The sequence below is a fragment of the Schistocerca gregaria genome, chromosome 4 (assembly GCF_023897955.1).
Source record: "Schistocerca gregaria isolate iqSchGreg1 chromosome 4, iqSchGreg1.2, whole genome shotgun sequence".
In the NCBI taxonomy this organism is placed as follows: domain Eukaryota; kingdom Metazoa; phylum Arthropoda; class Insecta; order Orthoptera; family Acrididae; genus Schistocerca; species Schistocerca gregaria.
In genome coordinates, this window is record NC_064923.1 from 458,903,901 (window position 1) to 458,930,553 (window position 26,653).

Below are 26,653 nucleotides of genomic sequence, written 5' to 3' on the forward strand. Positions count from 1 at the left end.
ACTTCAGCAGAACTTTGCTTACAGAGGACGATAACTACGACACTTCCACAGAATTATCTTACAGCAAGGCGCACATTTAGCGCTGTAGGACACGCATTTGTGTGATTAATTTTGTACTTGAACCATTTATTTTTCAAGATTTTTTAATTACAAAAGAAAGTTTTCCGTGATACATTTCATTCCATTGCTGTAATCTGTAATACCTGAGGGTATAATTACATTAATCCTCAGAGGGGTACACGCTTACTTTGTGTACCATGTCTCTGGCAAACACAAGGAGCCCTAGCTAATATGGTATTTGCTTATACAACTTTACACATCGGTACCTTATTTCTCTAACACATAAATTACACAGCTATCTGATCATTTAACTGAGAGATAAACATTTTTTTTACTACATCAGTGACAGATGTTTACGCAATCACACAGCTGGATAGCTTCACACTTATAAAATTGTATTTTGTCTGTACTGTGTGAACCCTTCATATTTTTCGGAACCATTGTGATACTATAAGAGGTTTGAATGATGTATTTGGTATGGGATAATGATTTTTAAAGTACGTTTGAGGTAGATGACACTATTGACATGAACAGAGAATTTTTTTAGGTTTTGAAATTATTGGAGGAAGCTACGACGATTTTGAGAATTGACTGAGATGTTATGATATTATTACGACAATGATGTGTATTATGCTGTTGAAGAAGTGTCGATGAATATGTATATGTATAATAAGGTAAGGGATAATGAGTCTTGGTTAGGGACTCTGATTTGTGGAAAAGGATGTTGGAAACGAAGAATCGTACTTTAAGAATTATGAAATGTGTGTACATGTGTGAATGTATTACAATGCTGTCTAAATTTTTCGGATACTGTTATATTTATAGAATTTTATTTTCTACACACTTGTAACACAAATTCTCAACCTGTGAAAATATTTTTATATGAGACTGTCACTGTAGCGGAAACTGCTGTCGTAAATATTTCAGTAAGAAAGGTAAGTGATCTTGACGCAATGCATTTTGGGCGCCCAGCTGAGAGGTAGTCGTCTGACAAAAGAACGCCACTAGGTGGAGAAAAAAAGAGGCCATTATCCTCGCTATTGATGACATTCCTTTGCAGAATGCATCGCAAATACGACACGCTCGAACTTGAAAACATATTATTACACTGTGTAGCACTTAATTTATGATATTTACTAAAATGCCTAATGAAATGATGAGAAACATTTTTACATCTATTGTCTTTCTAGTTGAGAGATTGCTCAATTTGTTTAATATCTAGTTTCTATCTGCACTGCAGCATTGGTTAAAATAAAATTTAATAGATGTACTAATATAGTTATTTTATGCCTACAGATCCAGTCAATATAAATTTATGATCTACTTCCAAGAAAATGAGGGCATATAAATAGACATTTCCCTTCACAGGAATTGCATAAATAATTTTTTTACGATTTGGTAACTTATCTGCTAGCGTAAGTTCTCATGATGCATCACCCTAGTGTTAAGATGTGACAGATATTAACATGGCCATTTTTACTGTAATATTTTTTCTGCTTGAGCTTTGTCATATTTAGATATACGTTATTGCATTTGCTGCTGCTTGCTTTGCCAATTTGCATTTTTTTAGTCATTGCTGCTTACATTAATTGTTTTGTGCTGCTACACTACTCGTCCCTAAGTTTATGCATCTGATCTCAGTAGATTTGAGTTAGCTTAAGAGGGGGTAGACTATATAAGAGAATGAGTTGCGATGAATTGGAAGAAATGCATTGAGAGGCTATAAGAAAATGGTTTGGCCAAAAAAGTATTTTGAAAGAGGATATGAACAAAAAAGTAGGGTTTAGGGACAACAGGTGTAGGTAGCATTTTCTTGGAAATAAATGATGAGGTAAGATAATGGAAAATAAATAATGAGGTAAGAAATATGTGAATATATAAATACAGAAAGCATGCTTGGATAGGATTTGTTTTGGTGGAGACAAATGTTGAAATAAGACGAAAAATCTATAGAATGAAGTTTTGGGTTGGACTACAGTACCAAATGTCACACTGAAAACAAACCCTGTCCTGTATTTTTGTGTTAATACACTATGTGAATTTGTGTTTTTCCTGTCTGTATGTGTTTAGCTAATAAGATTTATGTTGTAGAATTTTTCTGATAATATGTTATTTACCTTGAAAGATGCTTCGACATTATTTATTTTGTTTTATTTTAATGCTCATGTGTGAAGTTGATGTTTCAAAAGTTATTCTGATATTTTATTTATTTGTCATAATTCCTGTAACACTGATATATCTGCTTATTTCTGTTCTTTTGTAAAGCCTGTACTACTACAAATGTTATCTGTATTGTTATGTTCCTTAATGATGTATTTTGTACCTTTGTTATTGTATTCTTATGTTATAAAATTGTAATCGACACCAGTTCATCAAATTAAGTAACTTGTAAGTTACATTTCAGTGCACACGTTTCTGTTGGTCATAGTATATGGACAATATATGAGAAGTAGGGACTGATAGTGTTTGCGCGTGTGTTAATAATTCAGCAAGGGACTGGATAACAGCATTGCTGGTTCTAAGGACATTTCAAAAAAAAATTGTGAGTGCACAAGTGGTGGTTAATGGATTTGCTATATTCTCCGCAAGACTCTTCGATGGTGATTGTGCACCTGTAAGTCGCAACAGATGGTTGCTGGCCATTTCTACAAGGACTACAGTGGGTCTACACTTTTGATGACTCACCAATACCATTATTTCTACAAGGACTGCAGTGGGTCTCCACCTCTCGTGGCCCACCAATACCGCAATCTCTAACAAGACTACAGTGGTCTATCAGGCAAATGCTGGGATGGTTCCTTTGAAAGGGCACGGCCGATTTCCTTCCCCATCCTTCCCTAACCCGAGCTTGCGCTTCGTCTCTAATGACCTCCTTGTTGATGGGACGTTAAACACTAACCACCACCACCACCACCACCTACAGTGGTCTGTTCTGTGTTGACCTACCTATTCTTCAAAACTTCCACTGACTCTGCAGTGGGTTTGCTCTGTTGAGGCCCATTACCTGTCAGCATGTCAAGAGTCAGCACTGTCTTTCTGTTGGAAGGACAACACTACTTCTTCAAGACTGCATGGAAATCCACTACTTCCATGTGCATTGTCTTTTACTGCTCAGACTTTGAGAAAACAAACGGCAGTTTTACTGTGATGAATGATCAGGACTGTCTTTATGGACTGTGAGAAAATTTTAGCTTTTGACCAACACTGTATTAATAAGTGTGTGCATTTGATATCTTTCTTACTGTAATTATGAAAAAAAATTCCAAATCTGTGTTGGCCAGTGCCCAAAACAATTTGTAAAATTTTTTGTGGGGAGAATGGGGGCTATGTAAGTAAGCTGTTTAGGTTTTCTTCTTGGTAACGCCACGTAGCGCTCTGTATGAAAATCACTGGCTGTGCTATGTGCAGTTTGTGGATAGTTTGCATTGTTGTCTGCCATTGTAGTGTTGGGCAGCTGGATGTTAACAGCACTTAGCGTTGCGCAATTGGAGGTGAGCCACCAGCAGTGGTGGATGTGGGGAGAGAGATGGCGGAGTTTTGAAATTTGTAAGACTGGATGTCTTGAACTGCTATATACATTATGACTTTTGAACAGAATTGAGGTAAATACATTGTTTGTTCTTTATCAAAATCTTTCATTTGCTAACTATGTCTATCAGTATTTAGTGCCTTCGGTAGTTGGAATCTTTTGATTAGGTGGCAGTAGTGGCGCTCGCTGTATTGGAGTAGTTTGAGTAATGAAGATTTTTGTGAGGTAAGTGATTTGTGAAAGGTATAGGTTAATGTTAGTCAGGGCCATTCTTTTGTAGGGATTATTGAAAGTCAGACTGCGTTGAACTAAAAAATATTGTGTGTCAGTTTAAGCACAGTCATGTATAATTTTTCTAAGGGGACGTTTCAAACTGACCTACACTGAGTCAACAGATAGGGACGTTTGCAACAACCATCTTCACGAACATTTCGACGACGTCTGCAACAGCATGGACTATCAGTTCGGAGACCATGGCTGCGGTTACCCTTGACGCTGCGTCACAGACAGGAGCGCCTGCAATGGTGTACTCAACAACGAACCTGGGTGCACGAATGGCAAAACGTCATTTTTTCGGATGAATCCAGGTTCTGTTTACAGCTTCATGTTGGTCGCATCCGTGTTTGGCGACATCGCGGTGAACGCACATTGGAAGCGTGTATTCGTCATCGCCATACTGGCGTATCTCCCGGCGTGATGGTATGGGATGCCATTGGTTACACGTCTCGGTCACCTCTTGTTCGCATTGACGGCACTATGAACAGTGGACGCTACATTTCAGATGTGTTGCGACCCGTGGCTCTACCCTTCATTCGATCCCTTCGAAAACCTACATTTCAGCAGGATAATGCACGACCGTATGGTGCAGGTCCTGTATGGGCCTTTCTTGATACAGAAAATGTTCGACTGCTGCCGTGGCCAGCACATTCTCCAAATCTCTCACCAATTGAAAACGTCTGGCCAATGGTGGCAGAACAATGGGCTCGTCACAATACGCCTGTCACTACTCTTAATGAACTGTGGTATCGTGTTGAAGCTGCATGGGCAGCTGTACCTGTACACGCCATCCAATCTCTGTTTGACTCAATGCCCAGGCGTATCAAGGCCGTTATTACGGCCAGAGGTGGTTGTTCTGGGTACTGATTTCTCAGGATCTGTGCACCCGAATTGCATGAAAATGTAATCACATGTCAGTTCTAGTATCATATATTTTTTCCTATGAATACCCGTTTATCATCTACATTTCCTGTTGGTGTAGCTATTTTAATGGCTAGTAGTGTACTAAGAGAACCCTAAAATCATCCACCCGGTAGTGGAGGTCGAGTAATTTGCATCCGATACGGTCGCAGAATCGTCCCGAGCCTCCAACTTAAATATTCTACTCGGCTCCAAACCACAGGACCACAATCAGTTATGGTAACGACATTTGTGCTTTCAACCTACGCGTGCGGCTAGCTGTCTCAACTAAATCAGGCAGTCACCAACAGGAATTGAGGATGGCTCCTGAGCCCAGGCGGCAGGTGTCATTCGCGCCTATACGAGCCACAATATGCATCTGGTTGTACCCAGTGCACTCAATCGTTTCCGGCAGGGCCTCCTCCATATCTTGAACTAAGCCCCCTGGTAAGCCAAGTGGACACTGGCGTTATTTCTGCAGCTGCCCCCTATTTTTTTTTTCAGGTGCTCCAAACTCACTTAATAATGGACCACTCAATGACAAGCAGTCCTACCTGTGCCTGTCCAGACCTCTCAGGAAGATCAGCTACAGTCCCAAAAGGCGAAACGCCCTGTGCTGACTCAGATGAACTTTCAACTTATCAGGGTCTCATTTCCTTAATTTCATACATTTTTGCAAATTAGTCAGTTTTAAACAACAGTCTATAACCAGTAAATTGTGGTCAGAGTCCACATCTGCCCTGGGAAATGTCTTCCAGTTTAAAATCTAATTCCGAATCTCTGTGTTACCATTATATAACCAATCCGTAAACTTCCAGTACCTCTACATGTCTTCCATATATACAACCTTCTTTCATGATTCTTCTAGCAAGGGTTAGTGATGATTTAATCATACTGCGTACAAAATTCTTTGAGGTTGCTTCCACTTTCATTCCTTCCCCCCATTCCAAATTCACTTACTACTCCTCCTACTCTTCGTTTTCCTACTATCGAACTCCAGCCCCCATGACTATTAAACTTTCCTCTCCCTTAACTATATGAACAATTTCTTTCATCTCATACATTTTTCAATTTCCTTATCATCTGTGGAGCTAGATGGCACTTAAACGTTTACTACTGTGATGGCCTTGTGTCTGTCTTGGCTTCAATCATGCATTCACTATGTTGTCCATAGTAGCTTAACTGGGTTCCTATTTCCTTATTATGATTTATACCCACCCCCATGTTATCAATATTTGATTTTGTATTTATAACCTTGACCAGAAGACCTGTTGCTCCTACCACCGAACGTCGCTATTTGTTTATGTTATTATGAAAACAAGTACATATTTACAACATTTGTGGGCAAATATGCACAATCACAAGGTCGTACAATCTTACATCTCCAGACCTAGTTCCCTGACCTTTTCGATCACTTCATCTGATGCATGGTGAATGTGTATTATCATTTCTTTGCATGCTCAAAAGAAAACAGTCTGCAACAAAATAGTTGGTTGACTGTAAAGAGGTACTGCAGTCACAGATTGTAGAGCTATCCCATCCCCACTTGTGCATTACATAACTTATCTCCCTTGTCCGGTTAGAATATAGGTCACAGTCCTCCACTGATGCGTGGGGAGACAGAATCCTTATATCCACATGGAAGGTTCTTGATTAGATACTTGTTTGATACAGATGACTGCTTCCACTGGATTTTCCAGTGATCCAAACTGAAAGAGGATCCAAAAATGTTGTTTGCTGAGCACTATGACAGTTTCCTTGATTCTAGGTGTTGTGTTCTATTTGTGCAATATCTCGATGAATGGGTAGCTGGGTAGCTGAAGACTCTTCTGAATGTTGTTCCAAACCTACAGGAGAGCTTCGTAGAGCTGGAGGTGGGAACTGCACTAATTCACATTATATCTAACGTCAATCTATCCATTTCCCTTTTCATATTTTCTGACCTACCTGCTCAATTAAGGGATGGAACATTTGATGCTTTTATCCGCTGAATACCAGTTCTGCTTCTACTGATGACGACATGCTCCTGCGTAGTCAGCACCCAAAGATCGAAATGGGGACATATTTTATCTCTGTAATATTTTACCCAAGGGAATGCTACCGTCCGTTAACTGCACAGTAGAGCTCCATGCCCTCATGGAAAACAAATCCTGTAGTTTTCCCTTGCCTTTAGCCAACAAGTATTATGTTGCAAGACCAGATCAGTTAATCATTCAGACTGAAACCTCTGCAACTGCCCTTCATGCACCACATATTTACCTGGTCTCTATTATGCTTGCACCTGCTGTATGGCTGTCTGTATCATTGAGACATACAAGCCATGTCATCATGGCAAGTTTCGTAATTCATGGGGAAATTTAGGGGTGTTGGGTGAAGTATTGCATTAGGAAATTACGAACACAAACATTTTCTCGTTATGATCTGTACTGAAATGACATAAATATAGATACTGTCGTCATCGTGTGACCAGGGCCTCCTGTCGGGTAGACTATTCGCCGGGTGCAAGTCTTTCGATTTGAAGCCATTTCGACGACTTGTGCGTCGATGGGGATGAACAGATGATAATTAGAACAACACCCAGTCCCTGAGCGGAGAAAATCTCCGACCCAGCCAGGAATCGAACCTGTCACGCTGAGCACTCAGCTACCGGGGACAGACTGAAGATACATCATTGAAAATCGAACTTTGATTATTTCGTACTTCATAGTAAGAGCATTACATCTGTGTGCATTGTCTGGGATCAGATTTTTGTATGAAGATATTACTAATTATTGATGTACATTTTACAGATTAAGAACAGAATTACAATGTGAGTAAATTTTAGCAAATGGGACTGGAAATCATTTTTAATCTGTGAGAAACTTTACTGAACAATGAAGTGGATGTAAACAAAACTGCAACCATTACCTACACAGGAGATAAGTACTAATTTAAACTAATTATTTTTGAACATTTAGGGCTAAATGTTTTAACAGTTTTGTCACCTTTTGTGAGTGAAACATTTTTTGTCTAGAACTTCACGATTAACAAATATTTTAAAATGTTGATTATGAAAGATATCGCTTATGAAATATTAAATCAGTTCAGTTTCGGACTGGTCTCAGGGTGATTAACTCAAACTATTGACAGTTAAACAAATGCAGTGAATGAAGACTGATAGATCAGTTTATGAAGGAGTGATAAGATTGATTGTCAAAGCAAAAAGTGGGATAAGCCAAAGCAATGTTGCTACAGAAAGTCAAATTTCTGAAACAAAAATTAAATTTCCAAAAACTGTAATAGTATAAGAAGTGAATTATGGAATCAAATTACCATGAAACAATGATGATGCAAAAATGATTTGGAGAATCAAATTGTCAAAACAGTAATGCAAGCAGATTTTCAAACCAGACAGTCAAATTGTTAAAAATAGTGATATAAAAACTGAGTTAGGGAATCAAATTTTGATGAGCAAGGAAGAACTGAATAGTCAAATGAAGGGAGTTAAAGGCATCATGGTGCAAATATGAATTTCAAAATTGATGAATTAGACGACAGAGTTATCAACACACAGTCCAGGTTTCCAATTATTCATCAAATAGTAACTGATTTGGAAGGAGGATTAGAAGGTGAAACTTTGAATATGGAACAACGTTGTCACGTAAAATTTTGTCATTTAAATTAAATGCCTGCTGGATTTGTGAAGAAGATACTAAATGTAAGAATAGTGTATCAACTTTGGAGAGTAATTTACTTAATGTTCAGAACCAATTATGTGATTTGCATGAAATATACCAAAAAAACTCTTTCTTAATAGTCGTAATGTTTTGTCAAAGAAGCATTACAAAGTTTTCCTGAAGTTCGTAGTTTGCACACAATCGATAAAGATAATTTTATTCCTGATGTAAGTGACAATTTAACAATCAAGTCTGCGAAAAAGATGTTTTGTTGGGGAAGCTCTGTCATGGTCAGTACAGACTAGTTCATAGAATTAAACATATCAAGATTTCAGAAAGTGTTTCATGAATACACTTTGGTCAGAATCAGAACAGAATGAAATAAAAACTCTGTCCATGTTGCAGTGACAAACTGTGTATGAAAAGTTTTGTAAGAACCAATTAAGAAGATCCATTCATTTAAACCAACCTTTTGATGGACTGATTGAAACTAATGCACTAAATAGAAGATTGACTGAAAATATGTAGTGGGGGTTAGTATATGGAACAGATGACTCAACTGAACGATTTCTTGAATATGTGGACATGTTAGATAGTGTGTTGGAGAGAAATAACACACAGAGATTTAGAGAAAGTCATTTTAAATATTGGATTTTGAATGGAAATTGTGGTAACAATAATCATTATGGGAGAAATAAGAGGAATAATGACATATCAGGAAAAGGGTTCGCCAGTAGAATTTAATAACAATTGGAGCAATCTATGCATCATAGAATCATAGTTAAAATCCATCTCAGTGTTTAGACAGGTAAAGTATATGTTACTCAATTGGAGGTTCACAATTTGAGAGCGAGTAAGGGTTTTAATGAATGGACAACACACGTTTTCAGATTATAATAGTAACTATATTAGCAGAAAGGTAAGAACACAAAAAGTGTCATGGTAATAAAATTAGAGTAGGTCAACTGTACTGGAGTAATTTCTGGCAAAATCGGTTGTACAGAAAAGGTATAAATTAAAAGTCCTAATTATAAACAGCAAGAAGGAGCAGAAAATATTTACAATGCAGTTATTAGAAAATTTTTAAAGAAACTGCACATAGTTTATTAGATTTTTCTGAAAGTGAAGAATTTGTAGGGCATGAGTAGAGTGATAAAAATGTGGTAGATGGAAAGCAAGTTAGTACCTGCAATGTAAGTGATATTCTTGATTAGAGAGGAATTAAGAGTAATCAAATGGGGTTGATTATTTTGTTGAGTAAATATAACTCGTTGGAGGAGAAAGAGGCTGATTCTGTGGTTTTAATTATGACATGTAAGTGAAACTGAGGATAAACTTATGAATGAAATTTCTGAATCTATGATATGCACAATGTCACATAGTGATCATTTATTTATTTATTTATTTATTTATTTATTTAACCTGGCAAGATTAGGGCCATCAGGCCCTCTCTTACATCTAACCAGGCATTCTACTTATTTTACAGTCATATGTTTCAGTAGGCATGTTAAACTACATCTAATACAAAAAGTGAGATAAACAATTAGAAAGGTACACCTCGAAAAATACATTATTGAAGAGAAAGATTTAAGATAAGATAGGAGTGCTGGCAGCAGGGAGTATGAGGGAGACTCATGGTGAAGGGAGGAGAAGAATAGAGAGACATAATGAAACATAATTAAGGAAAATATAAAGGAAAAGGAGACTGCATGGCTAATAGAGATAGATGAAGAGGAAGGCATCTCAGCAGCAAGATACGAGACGCTAGCTTTGCTATTTGACAGATGAGAGGATTGGCCTTGCACATTAATTTTGTGGAGAATTTTATGCGGATGATAGTAGGAAATGCTTCAACTTCTTCTTAAAAGCCACAGGAGATTGAATTTTCCTCAAGGTAAGGGGCAGTTTGTTCCAGAGGCGGACAGCGGCAACTGAGAAGGAGTTTGCAAAAGTTTTTGTTTTGTGAGTGGGCACAGTTAGGATACCAGATAAGAGTGACCTCGTGTTTCGATTATGATGGCATGACAGGTTTTTAATCTCTGAAGCTAGGTACTGGGGTGCTTGCGCGATGAGGAGTCGGTGAAGTAGACATAGAGTGTGGTAGTCACGCAGTTTGTCCGGCCGCAGCCACCCTAGCTCGGAGTATGAAGCACTAACATGATCATATCGGCGAATGTTGCAGGTGTAACGCACACAGGCATTCATGGTTAGCTCTAGCCGTCTTTTGTTTTCACTACTCATGCCTTGTTGAATCACATCACAATAGTGGAGGTTCGGTAGAACGAGTGCTTGCACGAGCTGGCGTTTCAAGTCCTGTGGGAATATGTTCCGAAACTTTTTGAGAGCATAGAGACAAGCAGACGTCTTTCGGCACACTGCGACTGTATTCTCCGCCCAGTTGAGATGCTCGTCCAGAGTTACACCCAAGTTCTTCACTGTTTTCTGATATGGTATTGGAGTACCTTCGAGCAGAATAGGAGGTAGCCGTTCGCGGAAATCTGAACTTATTAATTTCTGATGGGCTATTAAGATTACTTGCGTCTTTTTTGCATTTAATTTAAGCCCCAGATTTTTCGCCCATGTCACTACTGAAGACAGATCATCATTCATCAGAGCGATTGCAGTGTTTACGTCTTCAGGTCTGACGCTTAGGTAGAGCTGGAGGTCGTCGGCATAGAAATGATGTTTACAGGAGGACAAAACCGACGAAATATCGTTGACATATAAAGAAAACAAAAGTGGTCCTAAGACTGATCCTTGTGGCACTCCCGAAGAAACATGTTTCCAGGAAGATTTTTCATTTGCGCAGACAACACATTGCTGTCTGTCTTTTAAGTAGCTTTCAAACCATCTCATTGCACTATCAGAGAAATTAAGCTGTTGCATTTTTCTGAGTAATATGTCAAAGTTAACAGTGTCAAAAGCTTTGCTGAAGTCCAGTAGCGTCAATATTGTTGCCTTTCGGTTGTCGATGGCATATTTCAGGTCATCAGTTACTCTAATTAGAGCAGTGTTTGTGCTGTGATGTTTACGGAAACCGGATTGAAATTTGTCATATAGACTGAATTCATGCAAGTGTTCAGTGATTTGGTCATGAACAATATATTCCAGTGCTTTGGAAACAGCAGGCAGTATGCTAATTGGTCGGTAATCACTAGGCAGTTGCGGGTTTTCGACCTTAGGGATAGGTCGAATTATGCTTCTTTTCCATGCAGTAGGGTATATTCCGTTCACGAGGGAAAAATTAAATATGTCAGTTAAGACAGGTACTAAGATATCGGCAACATTCTTAATCATGGCTATACCGATACTGTCGTTGCCTATTGCTTCAGAAGAGATTCTCATTATTGCTTTTCTTGCCGTATTTGTTGTTACATGTTTTAGATGGAAGGTATCGTTGTTAGTTATCCTGTTTGGGGATTCTTGTGGACGGTAATTATCAGCCGTGCTGGTATTCAGAGGTGCAGAGAAGAATTCATTTAATTCGTTAGCTGACACATGAAAAGTAGTTTCCGATTTTGCCTTTCCGACCCGCAAGCTACGGAGATTCTTCCATAGAGACGTGGGTGTCAGATCGCTGCATACAAGGGAGCGAGCGTGCCTGATTTTGGCATTGCGAATGCATTGTTTCACTCTGTTCCGTAGCTTTCTATATTCTTCAAAACGTTCGGGTTTCGGATCTGCCTTGAAACGCCTGTGGGCAGCATCCCTATTAGTCATCATTTGACGTAATTCAGCTGTCAGCCATGGAGCAGGAGATTTTCTTACACGGACTGTGCGCACAGGTGCATGTTTGTCATAGAGTTCAGTGAGTTTATCACCAAGTTCATTAATTTTGCCGTCGATTGTAGGTTCTCTGATTATTTGATGCCATGAGATTTCTGAGCAATCGGCTGTTAGAGCGTCAAGGTCAATACGTTTCATGTTCCTACAAGTTATGTAACGCGATTTGATCCTTGGGGGCTGCACAGAGTAGGCCAGGAATATTACATCATGTGCTGAGAGGCCAGGGGCCGACGATTGACCAACATCTCTTACTTTGTCAGTCTGTTTCGTTGCGATCACGTCTATAAGAGTATGACTGTGCGCTGTATGGTGTGTAGGTTGTAATGGAAGAATGTTCATGCTATTGCAACTAAACAATCTTCTTAGGTTTATTGCGGAGGGAGTGTCTCTTAGCAGGTCTATGTTCAAGTCACCCATTACGATGACATGTTCGTATTGACACTGAAGTGAATGTAATTCCGACTGGAAGGAACTCATTGAGCTTATTTTTGGCGGCTTGTACACGACGCCAGTCAAGAATTTCCGACTTTGTATATTTATTTCAATGAACATGAATTCAGCCTCTTTTTCTTCAGCAGGATTTGACGTACATAAGACTTTCGCTTTAAGATCTGTTCGTATATATGCGCCGACCCCGCCACCTCGCTTTTTTGATCTGTCTGCCCTAAGAAATGTGTACCCTGGGAGATGAATAGATGCAGAGGATATGTGTGGTTTCAACCACGTTTCGGATAAGAGGATTACGTGGTAGTTTAGTTGGTGGAAGAGGAGGCTAAGTTCTTCGTAATGCGCAGGTAAAGACTGAATGTTGCAGTGAGCTGCTAAAACCTCGGACGCGTTCCGCTGAGCAGCCTGGAGTAGGGTGGCAGACTGGTTTGTCCCTTTGTTAGGCACTACCTGCCGCAAGGGGCACTGACCGGTGTTTCCGCCAAGTGACATATTACAGGGGTGTCCGAGATTTTGCGCGCCCTGTTTGTGACTCCGCGAGAGCCGAAAGAAAAGCGACTGCAAGAGATTTCCTGAGGTTGCGGGAGTATAGAAAATGGATTAGTGGTATTCGGTGCAGGGAGAATATGACCAAAATGGTGACAGCTGTGTGTCACTGAGTATCCTATGTCGTAAGAGGAAAAATGTAATTAGAGTATTTGAAACAGCTTAGGGTGGAAATAAGGGAAAGAGGAGTGATTTAAGAGGCCGATGCTGCCAGCAGAGAGAAGTAAGCTTAATATTTAATAGAGTATCGTAGGAAGCTAGAATTAAATTGAAACTTGCTAAAGTGATACTGATAGTGATTTTTGTTATGAACAATTTAAACCGAAGAGATGGTTGACTAATGAACTAAAGGAGAGACTAATAATTGCAATAGAACTATTACAGAATGGAAGAGAATAAACTGAGAAAATGAAAAAAGTATTAGCAGTAACTAAAACTAAGCAATGGCTACAGCTAAAGACACAAAAAAATAGTAAAAAGTTAATACAGTTAGAAAAACAATTAGTTGAAGGTACAAATAATTAAAAAGTTAATACAGTTACAAGAACAATTAGTTGAAGGTACAAATAATTAAAAAGTTAATACAATTACAAGAGTATATCTGAGTATAGGACTGTTAAAATTTGCAAATGGTGTTAAGTGTGACTTTTGGCTCGAGTAGGTTCACTTAATACTATTTAGTTCTGTCATGTTTGTGACTGTCTTCTTTCCAGCTGCTGTCTTAATGATTACTCTGCCATCCTGAGTCCACACATTCTGAAGACCGAAATGGGATATGGCACTGTTTAAAATCTTTAGCCGCTCGTGTGTCAGATCTTCCCTTATTGTAATCCCTGTCCTTGCTAACTTCTTCTTCTGGGTAAAGATCTCCGCCCTTTTTCGGTACGACACAAATTTAATGATTATTGGACGAGGTTTGGTAGCACCTGGTAGTTTTCGTCCCACCCGGTGGCTCCTGTCAATGTCTGCCTTGGTCACTTCGACGCCTAATTTTTCACGCGCAACCTGTATAAGCAGGTTGTCCGTGTCTTCTTCTTTAGTTTCTGCTACTCCAAACAGTCGTAGACTATTTCGCCTTTGGTACTGTTCTAGCTCGTCTGTGGCGGCAGATAGTTTCACTTCCAACTCTCGTGCCTTTTTCTCGTATTCAGACACAGACTTTTTTAGTGCTGTAATTTCGGCAGTCATAGCTCATCAATGAAAGCATTCTGAATAAATACGTTAGTAATTTGTCTGAACAGTCTTAAATCTGGATCCTGGGGTCCACAATAAGAGATTTCAATCCAAAGTTTAGAGAAATATTGGGAAATGGCGATTTAATGACTATTTAAAAAACAGCCATTCTATGCAAAGAACCTTATTATGACTAGTGGAAGTAAACTTATAATGAAATTTATGATTAATGAATAAAACAGTGAGGGTGATGGAGATTTGGTTCTGTTCCTTGGCAACTTGTGTAATGATCAAAATTGTATAAGAGGTAGTAACGTTTTAGGTTCCAATTTTAACTAGAAGAATAAAGTATATGACTTAATTCATGGCAAATACGAAGGCATTCGCAGCACTAAAGATATAGTATTTAGTGAGGTCGAACAGTAATTCTAAAAAAAAAAAAGACATTGGTGTAAGGACAGGCAAAAACTATGACTCTCATATGTTTACGTGAAAATAGGGAGCTAGGTAGGAAAATCATTGCTTGATAAAGGCAGCTGAATGGCAGAATGTCCAAGTAATGAAATTAAACAAAATAAGAACTACATTGAAAAGCCAGTAGTAGAAATTAGGATTAAAGGTGCTCAGAGTAGGCTGGTCAAGAAGCAAACACTACTGACATTTGAAACTGATGGCACAGATCATCAACATAGCAATTTAGTAATTTCAGAATTAAATCAGGACTTTAGCTTACAAAAAATTAGGGTGATTTTAGACTGGAAAAGGAAAAATATTATGAATGACAGGCAAAACAGAAGCAAAACGGAAGTTAAATTTGTAAGAGACACAAAGGAGAATAGTAATGAAAAAATAAATAAGTTGTCATTTATAAAACTGGTAAATCATGTTGTAAAGATAATTGAGAATTACAATTTGATCAACAAAAGTTGTAAGTAGGCTGTTTAGGTTTTCTTATTGGTAACGCCACATACCACTCTGTATGAAAAATCACTGGCTGTGCTGTGCGCAGTCTGTGGCTGGTTGGCATTGTTGTAATACTCGCCATTGTAGCGTTCGGCAGTCGGCTGTTAGTGGCGCATACTGTTGCGCAGTTGGAGGCGAGCCGCCAGCAGTGGTGGATGTGAGGAGAGAAATGGCGGAGTTTTGAAATTTGTAAGAATGGATGTCATGAACTGCTATACATATTATGACTATTAAGGTAAATACATTGTTTGTTCTCTATTAAAATCTTTCATTCGCTAACTATGCCTATCAGTAGCTAGTGCCTTCTGTAGTTTGAATGTTTTATTTAGCTGGCAGTAGTGGCACTCGCTGTATTGCAGTAGTTCGAGTAACGAAGATTTTTGTGAGGTAAGTGATTTGTGAAAGGTATAGGTTAATGTTAGTCAGGGTCATTCTCTTGTAGGGATTACTGAAAGTCTGATTGCGTTGCGCTAAAAAAATATTGTGTGTCAGTTTAAGCACAGTCTTGTATAATTTTTCTAAGGGGACGTTTCAGAGTTTATGATATCTATTGAGCAAAAATATCAAAAATTGTGGGAGTTGAATTATGAACAGTGAAATGAGCTAAATATTTTCTTATGGGGTTGATGTATTCAGTGATATTGCAGCAAGCATTTAAATTTTTGAATGCATATTACAACTAAAACTTAATCAGACATTTGCCATAAAATTTTATGATGTGCCAACTGCAAGAATACCACCCACTGAAAAGGAGTTGCAGAAAATGGAGTGATATTGTGTAGTAGAGAGAAATGGTAGTGATCATAATAATCCATTGGCAGTTGTGCCAAAACATGGTGGAGATGTGAAACTTGTCTTGGATCTAGACACCTGAATTAAATTATGCAATTACCATCCTGAGAACATTAACGAATTGTTATATAAATTTGAGCGTCAGGCTGATGCCAAGCTTGGATTTAACTGCTGTATTTAATCACGTTTATACTTTTCCAGAATCTCAGAAATACAACTGCATTTTTATATAATAGTAAATGCTATCAGTATTGTGCTGGATTCTTTAGCTTAAATATTTCAATGGCAGACTTTATTAGAGCTCTGGATCATGTCGTAATCCAGGAATTGTCTTCTAAATTAACTATTTATCATGGTGATATTTTGCTTTGCAATCAGACTTTGGTTGATCATTATTTATTCATATAAGAAGTGTCTAAAAGGTTGAGGTCGCGAGGAATGACTTTGAAATTGGAGAAACATAGATTCGGGGTTAATTAATTAAAATTTTGGGACACTTCAATACAGAGAAGGGTATATTGGCAGACTTTGACAAAATGAAAGAAATTGCCGTAATTTTCAGTACCTAAAATAGTAAACAATTAGAATCTTTATTAGTGTGTGTGGGTTACATAGAAAGTGTATTATTAGCCACAGTATTAATGCACTCTGTTTGTGCAATCTGTCGAAAAAGAGTTCGGTTTGGTTATGAGATCAAAACTGCCAGGAAGCCTTTAATTCTATAAAGAATGCACTATGTAATTACAATATTTTGCATAAACCAAATTTATTATTACCATTTTATTTATCTTGTGGATCCAGTGATTATGGACTTGATGCATATATATTTCAAATAAAAACTGTGGATGGGGAAAATAAACATCATTCGTTTACATTTGCTAATGGTGTGATGCTGAAAATATGGTAGAACTCTCATTGTAACTGTCAAAAAACTGTTAACTATACACTGGGCTTTAAACAAATTTAGAAATTATATGTCAATGAAGAACCACATAGCCGATACAAAAGTCGTCATCTCACATGTTACTGTCATTCCACAGAGCAACACGGCATTTTTCACGCTGAACAAATATTGCCATAAGCGGTAAGTGACATAAAAAAAGATTTAAAAAAAAGACCATACCAAATGGGGATCACAGCAAGCAATAATATTCTCTGAGGAAACGCTACACATAAAACTTACCACAATACAGAATACCAAAGACTATTCGCTTTTCTTAACTTCAATTTATTGACATCCGTTTGGAACAATCTAATCTGTGGTTACACATTGGCTGACTGACTCTGTTCCGATCAGATGACTGCCTGTTTAGTTTACTCCAGACTACCTCTGACTTACGTTAGTACCAGAGATAATATAGTATAAGTACACCACTCTGAAACTCGCTGGGTAACCGGATCCATTGTTCATTTCTAGGTTAAGAGCCCAGTGCCTACACGATCTCAAAATTGGAGCGCTCCATACGTAACACAATCTTCTATCAAACACACAGATATGACCAGTCTTGTCTTACTGCAGTCATCTGTCATGCAGGTGGCAGCGTAAACAACCCATATCTCAACTATTCCATTTTGCCACAGTGACAAGAGGGTACCTGTACAACACATCAAGAATCTTTAATTCCGGTGTTGAGCTTTAGTCTGTGATTTTAGGGTGAACATTTAATGTGCCTCGCGTGGCTGGCTAATTTATTAGCAGATTTACCATCTATAAAATTTTTAGTTGTCTATTTTTATGTACCTCGTCTCCATTGTTGCATATCTTAAAAATAGAACGAATTCCTGGTTTAAGCTAACAGAGAAGGAGATTGAGCAATAGCACTGAAGGGTAATATGCTTGTGATGTGATACGCTCATTAGTAGAAATTTTATACCTTTTACACGGGAAGCACATACGTCCCATTCCTATATGGTTGGCAAAGGCCTCGCTACCATCAACATCATTTCTGGTTGTTACAGGTATTTTTAATTTATGTACATTCTATAACAGTGACAATAGAGCTAGAGAAAGAGATTTTTTTGTAGAAGTCACTGTCAAATAACTAACAAGTACAAATATTTCTCAGGAATAATATGAATCTTTTTATAAAAAAAGGATAATTTTGTAGATAAGCACTGCATTTACTTTTTGAAACAACATAAAAAACTAAAATCTATTACCAGGAATGTGCGATGACTTCTTGAACTTCAGAAACTGATTTGACAGTTCTGAAGTGGACCGATCGGTAGCCGCCCTTGCTCGTCTTGCTGTAGATGTCTTGTGACGCCATCCCCTCCCTGGTGCTGTCATTGGGAACTGTCTGTCAGTGCAGGAAAAAAGTTCCTGTCACTGTATCTGCATAGTATCTCTGATTCAGATGTTATTGACATAAATCTGTACAAGAGGCTCGACGTAATTCTATGTAGACTCAAAATAGCAAACAGCAAGGAAGGGATGACACCGTTCAGTATAGCTTGTTGTAATAAATGTAGTGATACTCAGCTATAAAATGTCAATTGTTTTGTATCTATCATATAAATTTTATGTAGTTGGTGAAAAAGCTTAAGACATGAAGGAACAAACAAATGATGGCTGTCAGCGATAAATGTCTCGTTTACCATACACTGTACAACGTGTTTTAAAAACGTTCCATAGTCTTAGAGGAGGCAGTGTCGGTGAAAACTAGGAAAAAGGCTCCTACAAATATAAGGTAGTTATAATTGAGGCACTGAGAAGCACAAGGGCCCAAAGCACAGAAACAAAGATTTGAGGAAAATGTATGTTTGTGAAAATGAAATTTATAGAGAAACCACCAGTAACATAGATCCAAATCGTTTTTTAACCAAGTCATATAGTTTCTAAGTAAAAATAATGTACCCATTTTGTTATGGAATATTAATTAATCTTTAATACTATATTTATTATTAACGTTAATTCACAAAATTTCCATTTATAGGCTAGTGGCAATAGCGTCTTTTGAGTGCTGCAAAGTTTATAAATAATGTGAAATTAGAATCAGAACATTCACCATGAGAAATAGTCTCAAACAATACTAATAAAGCTCAGATGTTAAATGCACCACAGACACAATTATGACGTATTCCAACACTTCATAATTCTTATTGTGAATCCCAAAAGACAGTCGCCATAACCTTTCCAGCGGAAGAACTGGTTTTCGCCTTTTTTGGTGCAGATTCTCCGTTGGTAACCCATTGTTTAGACTGTTGTTTGGCCTCAGGACTATAGAAATGTATCCATGTTTCATCCACAGTGACGAAACAACGCTTAAAGTCCTGCGGATTCTTCCTGAACAGCTGCAAACCGTCCTTGCAACACTTCACACGATTCCGTTTTTGGTCAAGCGTGAGCAATCGCGGAACCCATCTTGCGCATAGCTTTCTCATGTCCAAATGTTAATGCAAATATTCTGTAACCGTTCATTCGAGATGCCCACAGCACTAGCAATCTCACGCACCTTAACTCTTCCGTCATCCATCACCATATCATGGATTTTATCAATGATTTCTGGTGTCGTAACCTTCACAGGGCGTCCAGAACGTTCAGCATCGCTTGTGCCCACATGGCCACTCCAAAAATATTGAGACCACTTATAAACAGTTCTAATCGAAGGTGCAGAGCCACCGTAATTTTTAGCAAGCTTATCTTTAGTCTCCTGGAGCGTTTTGCCTTTCATAAAGTAATGTTTAATCACCACACGAAATTCTTCTTCGTCCATTTTTTGACAATCACTCGACTTCCTTGATTCACACGAATGCCAAACACAAAGAAACAGACCAATATGGCTGAATCTTGGTGTGCGTTCTTTCCAAAGATGCTACTAACTCAACATGACCTCGATACGCGCCGGTGGTGTCGTCTCTCGGACTTTGCTCGGACTTTTCAAACGCCCCTCGTACAATGTGAGGCTACAGATACAGATAAAGTTGGTTTACCATACGATCAACAGACATCAAGAGAATGCATACATGCTATAGTATCAAAATCGATGACGATGAGCTTTAGGCCCTTATAGTTTTCAGCGCCTCAAAATTTCAGCACTTGAGCCAGCATTATGGGTACCCAACGTTACAGCAATGATGTTCAGACTGGGCGGTGCAAGATTTGCGTTGTTGGTAATGTGTCATGACTTGTCATTAGGCACGGGTACTGGTAATGGGGACGAAGTGTTGTTAACACAAGCGACAATGTGCTTTAGGGCTGTAGACAGTCTACATGAGTCTGGAGAAGTTGAGAAGGGCCTTACTAGTATAGCTTTTTTAAAATCAGTACAGCGACAATAGTGCTGTTGCTCTTCGCAAGTATCGACACATTAATGGAATATGGAGAGATAATCTTTCCGCACTGGGATGGAGGAACATGGCTCGAAAGTTCGAATTAACTGGTGATTTGGGAATTGTTCCTGGGAGAGCCCGATGGCGAAGTGTGCCACAAATTGTTGAAGAAGTTACTGTTGTAATGACTGAGAATGCTGGCCACAATGAGCGATCTTCAAGCACAGCAGGAGCAGTGTCATGACAGTGAACATTGCGTCGTCTACCGTTCTAAATGTGCTGGCAACAACTGTGACGTGGTATCTCTAGCGCAATTCCAGGCTGTATAGAACGCATATGCTCGTCACATTGACAGCATTTGTAACCTGGAACGTAAATACGGTAAGCAGTTAAAAATGTTATCCCTTCATGTGAAAACTGAAATATGTTTTCGTAGTTTTATTCGTTATTTCTCTTCCGCATGTCCGTGCAAATGTTTCCAGAAAGTTTATTTGTCCAACGATCAATCGATTTTCATGGAGGCCCTCTCAAGAGCGAAAATATTATTATAACCACCCTATATCTGTCTGGGAACAAATACCTACTGAAATATGGCCGTTTTACTTGTGCCAAAAACGTTCATTCCTCCTTGGTATAGAATGTCTATCTATGCAAGACTGGCTGCTCATTTCTGATTCATTATCATCCATTAGCCGCCTCCAGTTGCATGGATGCGACATAAGAACGCTAACTACTTTTGCCTGCCCAAACACACTTCCTCCCTCCCAACTTGGTATCATTCCACTTCTCTTCCCTCTAGGTCCTGTTTCATATGAGTGTCCCTCCAATTTCTGGACCTGCCTCTGGGTCGCTAACATACAAGTTCCATTTCTTGTTTGATCAATCCTCTTTAAATGTGCAAGCCATTTCAATCTTTAGGATTCTGGGCCTCTAATACCTGTGTTATTTGTTAACTGAGTGGTATGTTGACGTCAGATAGCCTATTTATATACCTCTGCTATATGTTAACTGAGTGGTATGTTGACGTCAGATAGTGTATTTGTATGAGTCGTGTTGAGGTTGTGCTGGCATCAAAACAAAACTCATGATACCGTGCAATGCGACTTATTAGATGGAAAGTCTTTTTTTTTTAATTTTATGTCAAAAATCGTAAACGTACACCACTGGCCATTAAAATTGCTACACCACGAAGGTGACGTGCTACAGATGCGAAATTTAACCGACAGGAAGAAGATGCTGTGATACACAAACGATCAGCTTTTCGGAGCATTTATACAAGGTTGGCGCCGGTGGCGACACCTACAACGTGCTGACATGAGGAAAGTTTCCAACCGATTTCTCATACACAAACACCTGTTGACCGGCGTTGCCTGGTGAAACGTTATTGTGATGCCTCGTGTAAGGAGGAGAAATGCGTACCATCACGTTTCCGACTTTGATAAAGGTCGGTTTGTAGCCTGTCGCGATTGCAGTTTATCGTATCGCGACATTGCTGCTCGCGTTGGTCGTGATCCAATGACTGTTAGCAGATTATGGAATCGGTGGGTTCAGGAGGGTCATACGGAACGTCGTGCTGGATCCCAACGGCCTCGTATCACTAGCAGTCGAGATGACAGGCATCTTATCCGCATGGCTGTAACGGATCGTGCAGCCACGTTTCGATCCCTGAGTCAACAGATGGGGACGTATGCAAGACAACAACCATCTGGACGAACAGTTCGACGACGCCTGCAGCAGCATGGACTATCAGTTCGGAGACCATGGCTGCGGTTACCCTTGACGCTGCGTCAAAGACAGGAGCGCCTGCGATGGTGTACTCAACAACGAACCTGGGTGCACGAATGGCAAAACGTCATTTTTTTCGGATGAATCCAGATGTTGTTTACAGCATCATGATGGTCGCATCCGTGTTTGGCGACATCGCGGTGAACGCACATTGGAAGCATGTATTCGTCAGCGCCATACTGGAGTATCACCCGGCGTGATGGTATGGTGTGCCATTGGTTACACGTCTCGTTCGCATTGACAGCACTTTTAGCAGTGGACGTTACATTTCAAACGTGATACGACCCGTGGCTCTACCCTCCATTCGATCCCTGCGATACCCTACATTTCGGTAGGATAATGTATGACCGCATGTTGCAGGTCCTGTACGGGGGACTTTCTGGATACAGAAAATGTTCGACTGCTGCCCTGGCCAGTACATTCTCCAGATCTCTCACCAACTGAAAACGTCTGGTCAATGGTGGCCGATCAACTGTCTCGTCACAATACGCTAGTCACTACTCTTGATGAACTGTGATATCGTGTTGAAACTGCATGGGCAGCTGTAAATGTACACGACATCCAAGCTCTGTTTGACTCAATTCCCAGGCATATCAAGGCCGTTATTACGACCAGAGGTGGTTGTTCTGGGTACTGACTTCTCAGGATCTATCCACACAAATTGCGTGAAAATGTAATCACATGTCAGTTCTAGTATAATATATTTGTACAATAAATACCCGTTTATCATCTGCATTTCTTCCTGGTGTATCAATTTTAATGGCCAGTAGTGTAATATCTATATATACGTTGATGAACCAAAACATTATGACTACCGCCCATGGCGAGACTGAATGCCACGTGATGCGGACATGTGACACGATAAGGATTTATATAAGTGGAGATGAGAAGAGTGGGGAATCATTCCACCGACGATACGGGCTGCAAATGGGGAAATCCAGTGCCATAAGAGATTTGACAAAGGTGAGACATTAGGACCCTGTGCCTAGGAACGGACATCACCGAAACGGCAAAGCTGGTTTTTAGCTCACGTGAGCATCTATGGAAAGGGGTTGAAGAATGGTGAAACTACCAGTAGGCAGCAAGGTGGTGGACGTCTATGTCTCATCGCATAGAACATGGAGGCTTGTCCGCTCTATAAAGCTGGATAGGCGCCAATCTGTGGCAGATATTATGGCACACTACAACCATGGTGCAGGCGCAAGTGATTTGGAGTACAGTGTTCAGTGAAAGTACCCTAAGATGGGGCTGCAGAGCGGATGAACTCCACTTATTCCTATGATGGCCCAACAACATCGACTGTTACGTATGCAGTGGCATTCAGTCATCAAGACTGGAGCTTGTCACCTGATCAGATGAATCACATTTCATATCACATCAAGTTGATGATCGTGGCTAGAAACATCGTCATCCAGGTGAACGAAAGCACGAAACATGCACTGCACCAAGGTCGCAAGTCGGAGGGGGCACTATTGTCCTATGAGGGATACTTACGTTGGTGTCCATGGGACCTGCAATAGTAAACGAAGGCGCCTCGCAACTGTGGGCTACGTTTGTATTTTTGTGCACCACCTGCATCCATTCATGTTGATGTCTTCCCTAACGGTGATTGCATCTTCCAGCAGGATAAACGTCGATGTCGCAAAGCCAGAATGGTGCTACAGTGGTTTGAGGAACATGACAGTGAACTCACGTTTTGTCTTGGCATGAAATTCGGCTAATTTGAACCCGAAGGAATATATTTGGGCGCTATCGGCTGCCTGCTCAGCCCTCAATTACTATCCGTCCATAATTCATGTACATGGGCACCTGGTCTCATATACCTCCGGAAACAAAACAAGGACTTGTTGAATTCACCCCAAGCAGAATCGCTGCAATATTACGTTCCAAAGGTGGGTCAACACGACATTAAGCTGGTGGGCATAATGTTTTAGCCCATCAGTGTATTTTAATAATTATATTAATAGATATGTACGTCATTTGACACCTTCAGCTCTGCGTTTCATCTGAACAAAATGTTGAGTTCGTTATTTCGAAGACTACAAGACGAGATCTTTCTCAAAAAGGACAACATATTCTCCTGCAATATGGAGTGGTAAATTTTGCAGAAACTAAAAGATGATTTTGAAACAAGCGAACAAGGAATTGAAGTTTCCTGAGACTTCATCCATGCTCTTGCTTGGTCAATCTACACATCATTCACAGCATGCACAAGCTCTACGGCCATAAGACCACCATCTCACATCAAATTTTTGCCAAATGCTAGCAAGAAAGAATGCTGAAGACCCACAGTTTATTGACGGCGATGTGTCAAAGTGAAATAGCAAAAATCTACAACAGCCATGTGTGAGCAGACTCAGATCCTCGATCGATCATTGTTACAAGACATCTTATTAGATTCAGCATAAACGTGTTGCCGGAAATTGTGAATGATGGACATGATGGCCATACATTTTCCAGGTAACATTAACAGGTGTTGTTTACCGACAACTTATGAGCGACAGTTTATCCATGCTACTGAAGCACTTTACTTTTGCAGGAAGATAATCGATGCAGATTGTTAATAAAGGGGCTGCATCTTATTTTCTTCACCTTGTACGTTGTTTTCTTCACATAGTATGTAGCCCCAAAATAAAATGAAAAATGGATATTGCAATAGGCTTTAAAACATGATCTCAAAAGAACTAAGTCCTTCAGGTTTCTGATTATGTGGATATGTAAACATATCTCTAGATGGCATTCACATCAACAAGATGCAGTTGTCACAGGAGCACATTTCACATATCTGGCCAAATGTGAGGGAAACCAGGTTTGTTCACAATATTTTGACATTATTTTATAAGACAAACTGTGTATAAGAATGTCACAATGAATCACACACATTAGAATCAAACACATGGCTGTCATAAGACAAAATGGCACATATCTCAACTTTTTATGTCTGCAGAGACATGATTATAGTACTTTTTTCATTTTCTACCAATACTAACTAGTTTAAGAATGTGAGACACTTGAAAGAAAGTCTCCCTGTATCTAAAATTAGAAATGCATCAGTATTAGGTGCAGGACTCATGTGACGATATCTCATCTGATGATGTTACAAAAGAAGAGACAGGTATGGCAACAACAAGAAAGCAATGCCTTTCATATCACATTTTTATGTTATTTTCTTTGGTTGTTTATACTATCAGGAGATGACTGAAGCAAGCCATGTGAAGTTGTTAGGCATAAATCCCTACAAAAACGGAGAAATGCGTAAGCTAATTAGCAAATAAACTGAGTGACCTAGCTTTTCCAATGTACATTTAACATGGTGATTATTGTTATCAGAATACATCTCAACGCTACTAATATTGTAGTAAATATAGGCAGAAACATATATGCAATACAACCATGAGATTCACGTTGTCTACTAGTTGTAAATGGTGATAATTTCGTCTTTGTTCTTTTTGAAATATTGATTTTCTTGTTCAAAATAACCGTAAACTCCAAACTTCTTTTTTAAGCACAAATGTAACACTTAGCATCAAGAAAAAGTTCTTTAAAACTGTATTACACATACTACAGTGTATGAGGCTGAAATTTTTAATAAACTGAATTTCAGCAGTAGACTGAACATGAAGATAACTTTTCTGAAAATATTAATCCATAATATTTGAGTGGAGATCTACTACTTCATCAAATAAATCAGAGAGGAAATATTTTTGAGCAATATAATTACCTGTGATTTTTAAACTATAAAGTTGCATTTCAGTGAGGCATGTAAAAAACTGAACATTTTTATTTTTTGTTTCTTTAATATTAACTTTAGCTTTTACAATACGTTGTACCTACAACAAATCAAATTAATTGAAAATTATACACCATGAGGTACATAAATCACATTAGATATCTATCACCTACATCCTATTAGTTGTTTATTATTATTATTATTATGCCATGTCCTACATTCTACTTTTTTTTAGACAATGATATCTTTCCTGCTACAAAGGCTATAAGAAAGCTGATATATAATTGAGAAACCATAACATTTACTTGAAAAATCAAAGTCTTGAACTTAGTATCCAACTGCACAAAATATATTAATCAGTTTGCAAAAGACTTATAGCTTTTTCATGAGACTGTTTGTCATATTTGGCTCAATTTGTTGGCAGTAATATGTGTTACTGTTTTCCCCTACCAGTATACCTTTAATTATTCATAATCTGTAATACATACGCTTTATGTATTCATTACCTATTTTGTGAATTATTAAATATCATTAACCAAATGCTTCTAAGACTAAGGTGCACCAGTCAGTATTTACCTCCTTGTCCTTCTCTTTTGATTGAGATTTTTTACTCTGGTTCTCTTCATGGACAGCTAAAGCCATCAAAGCTTCTCTCTTGGCTCTGAAAAATACAGTTAAGTACAAAAGCAAATTAAAGTAAAACAAAAAATCTGATAATAATATTTTGTGTCACACGTA

The 26,653-nt window shown here is 38.9% G+C and overlaps 1 protein-coding gene across 3 annotated transcripts in view; it reads right to left on the minus strand.

Annotated features, from left to right (window-relative positions):
- The window catches only part of LOC126267008 (uncharacterized), a 103,557-nt gene that overhangs the window by 29,593 nt on the left and 47,311 nt on the right, over nucleotides 1-26,653 (minus strand). For 2 of the 3 annotated variants that reach the window (XM_049971772.1, XM_049971773.1), the window contains 2 exons: nucleotides 26,492-26,576; nucleotides 18,289-18,428 (listed from right to left, as the gene is read on the minus strand). In XM_049971772.1, the coding sequence (XP_049827729.1) occupies nucleotides 18,289-18,428; nucleotides 26,492-26,576 (225 nt within the window). The remainder of the gene's footprint in view (nucleotides 1-18,288; nucleotides 18,429-26,491; nucleotides 26,577-26,653) is intronic. The other variant, XM_049971774.1, reaches the window with a different exon arrangement.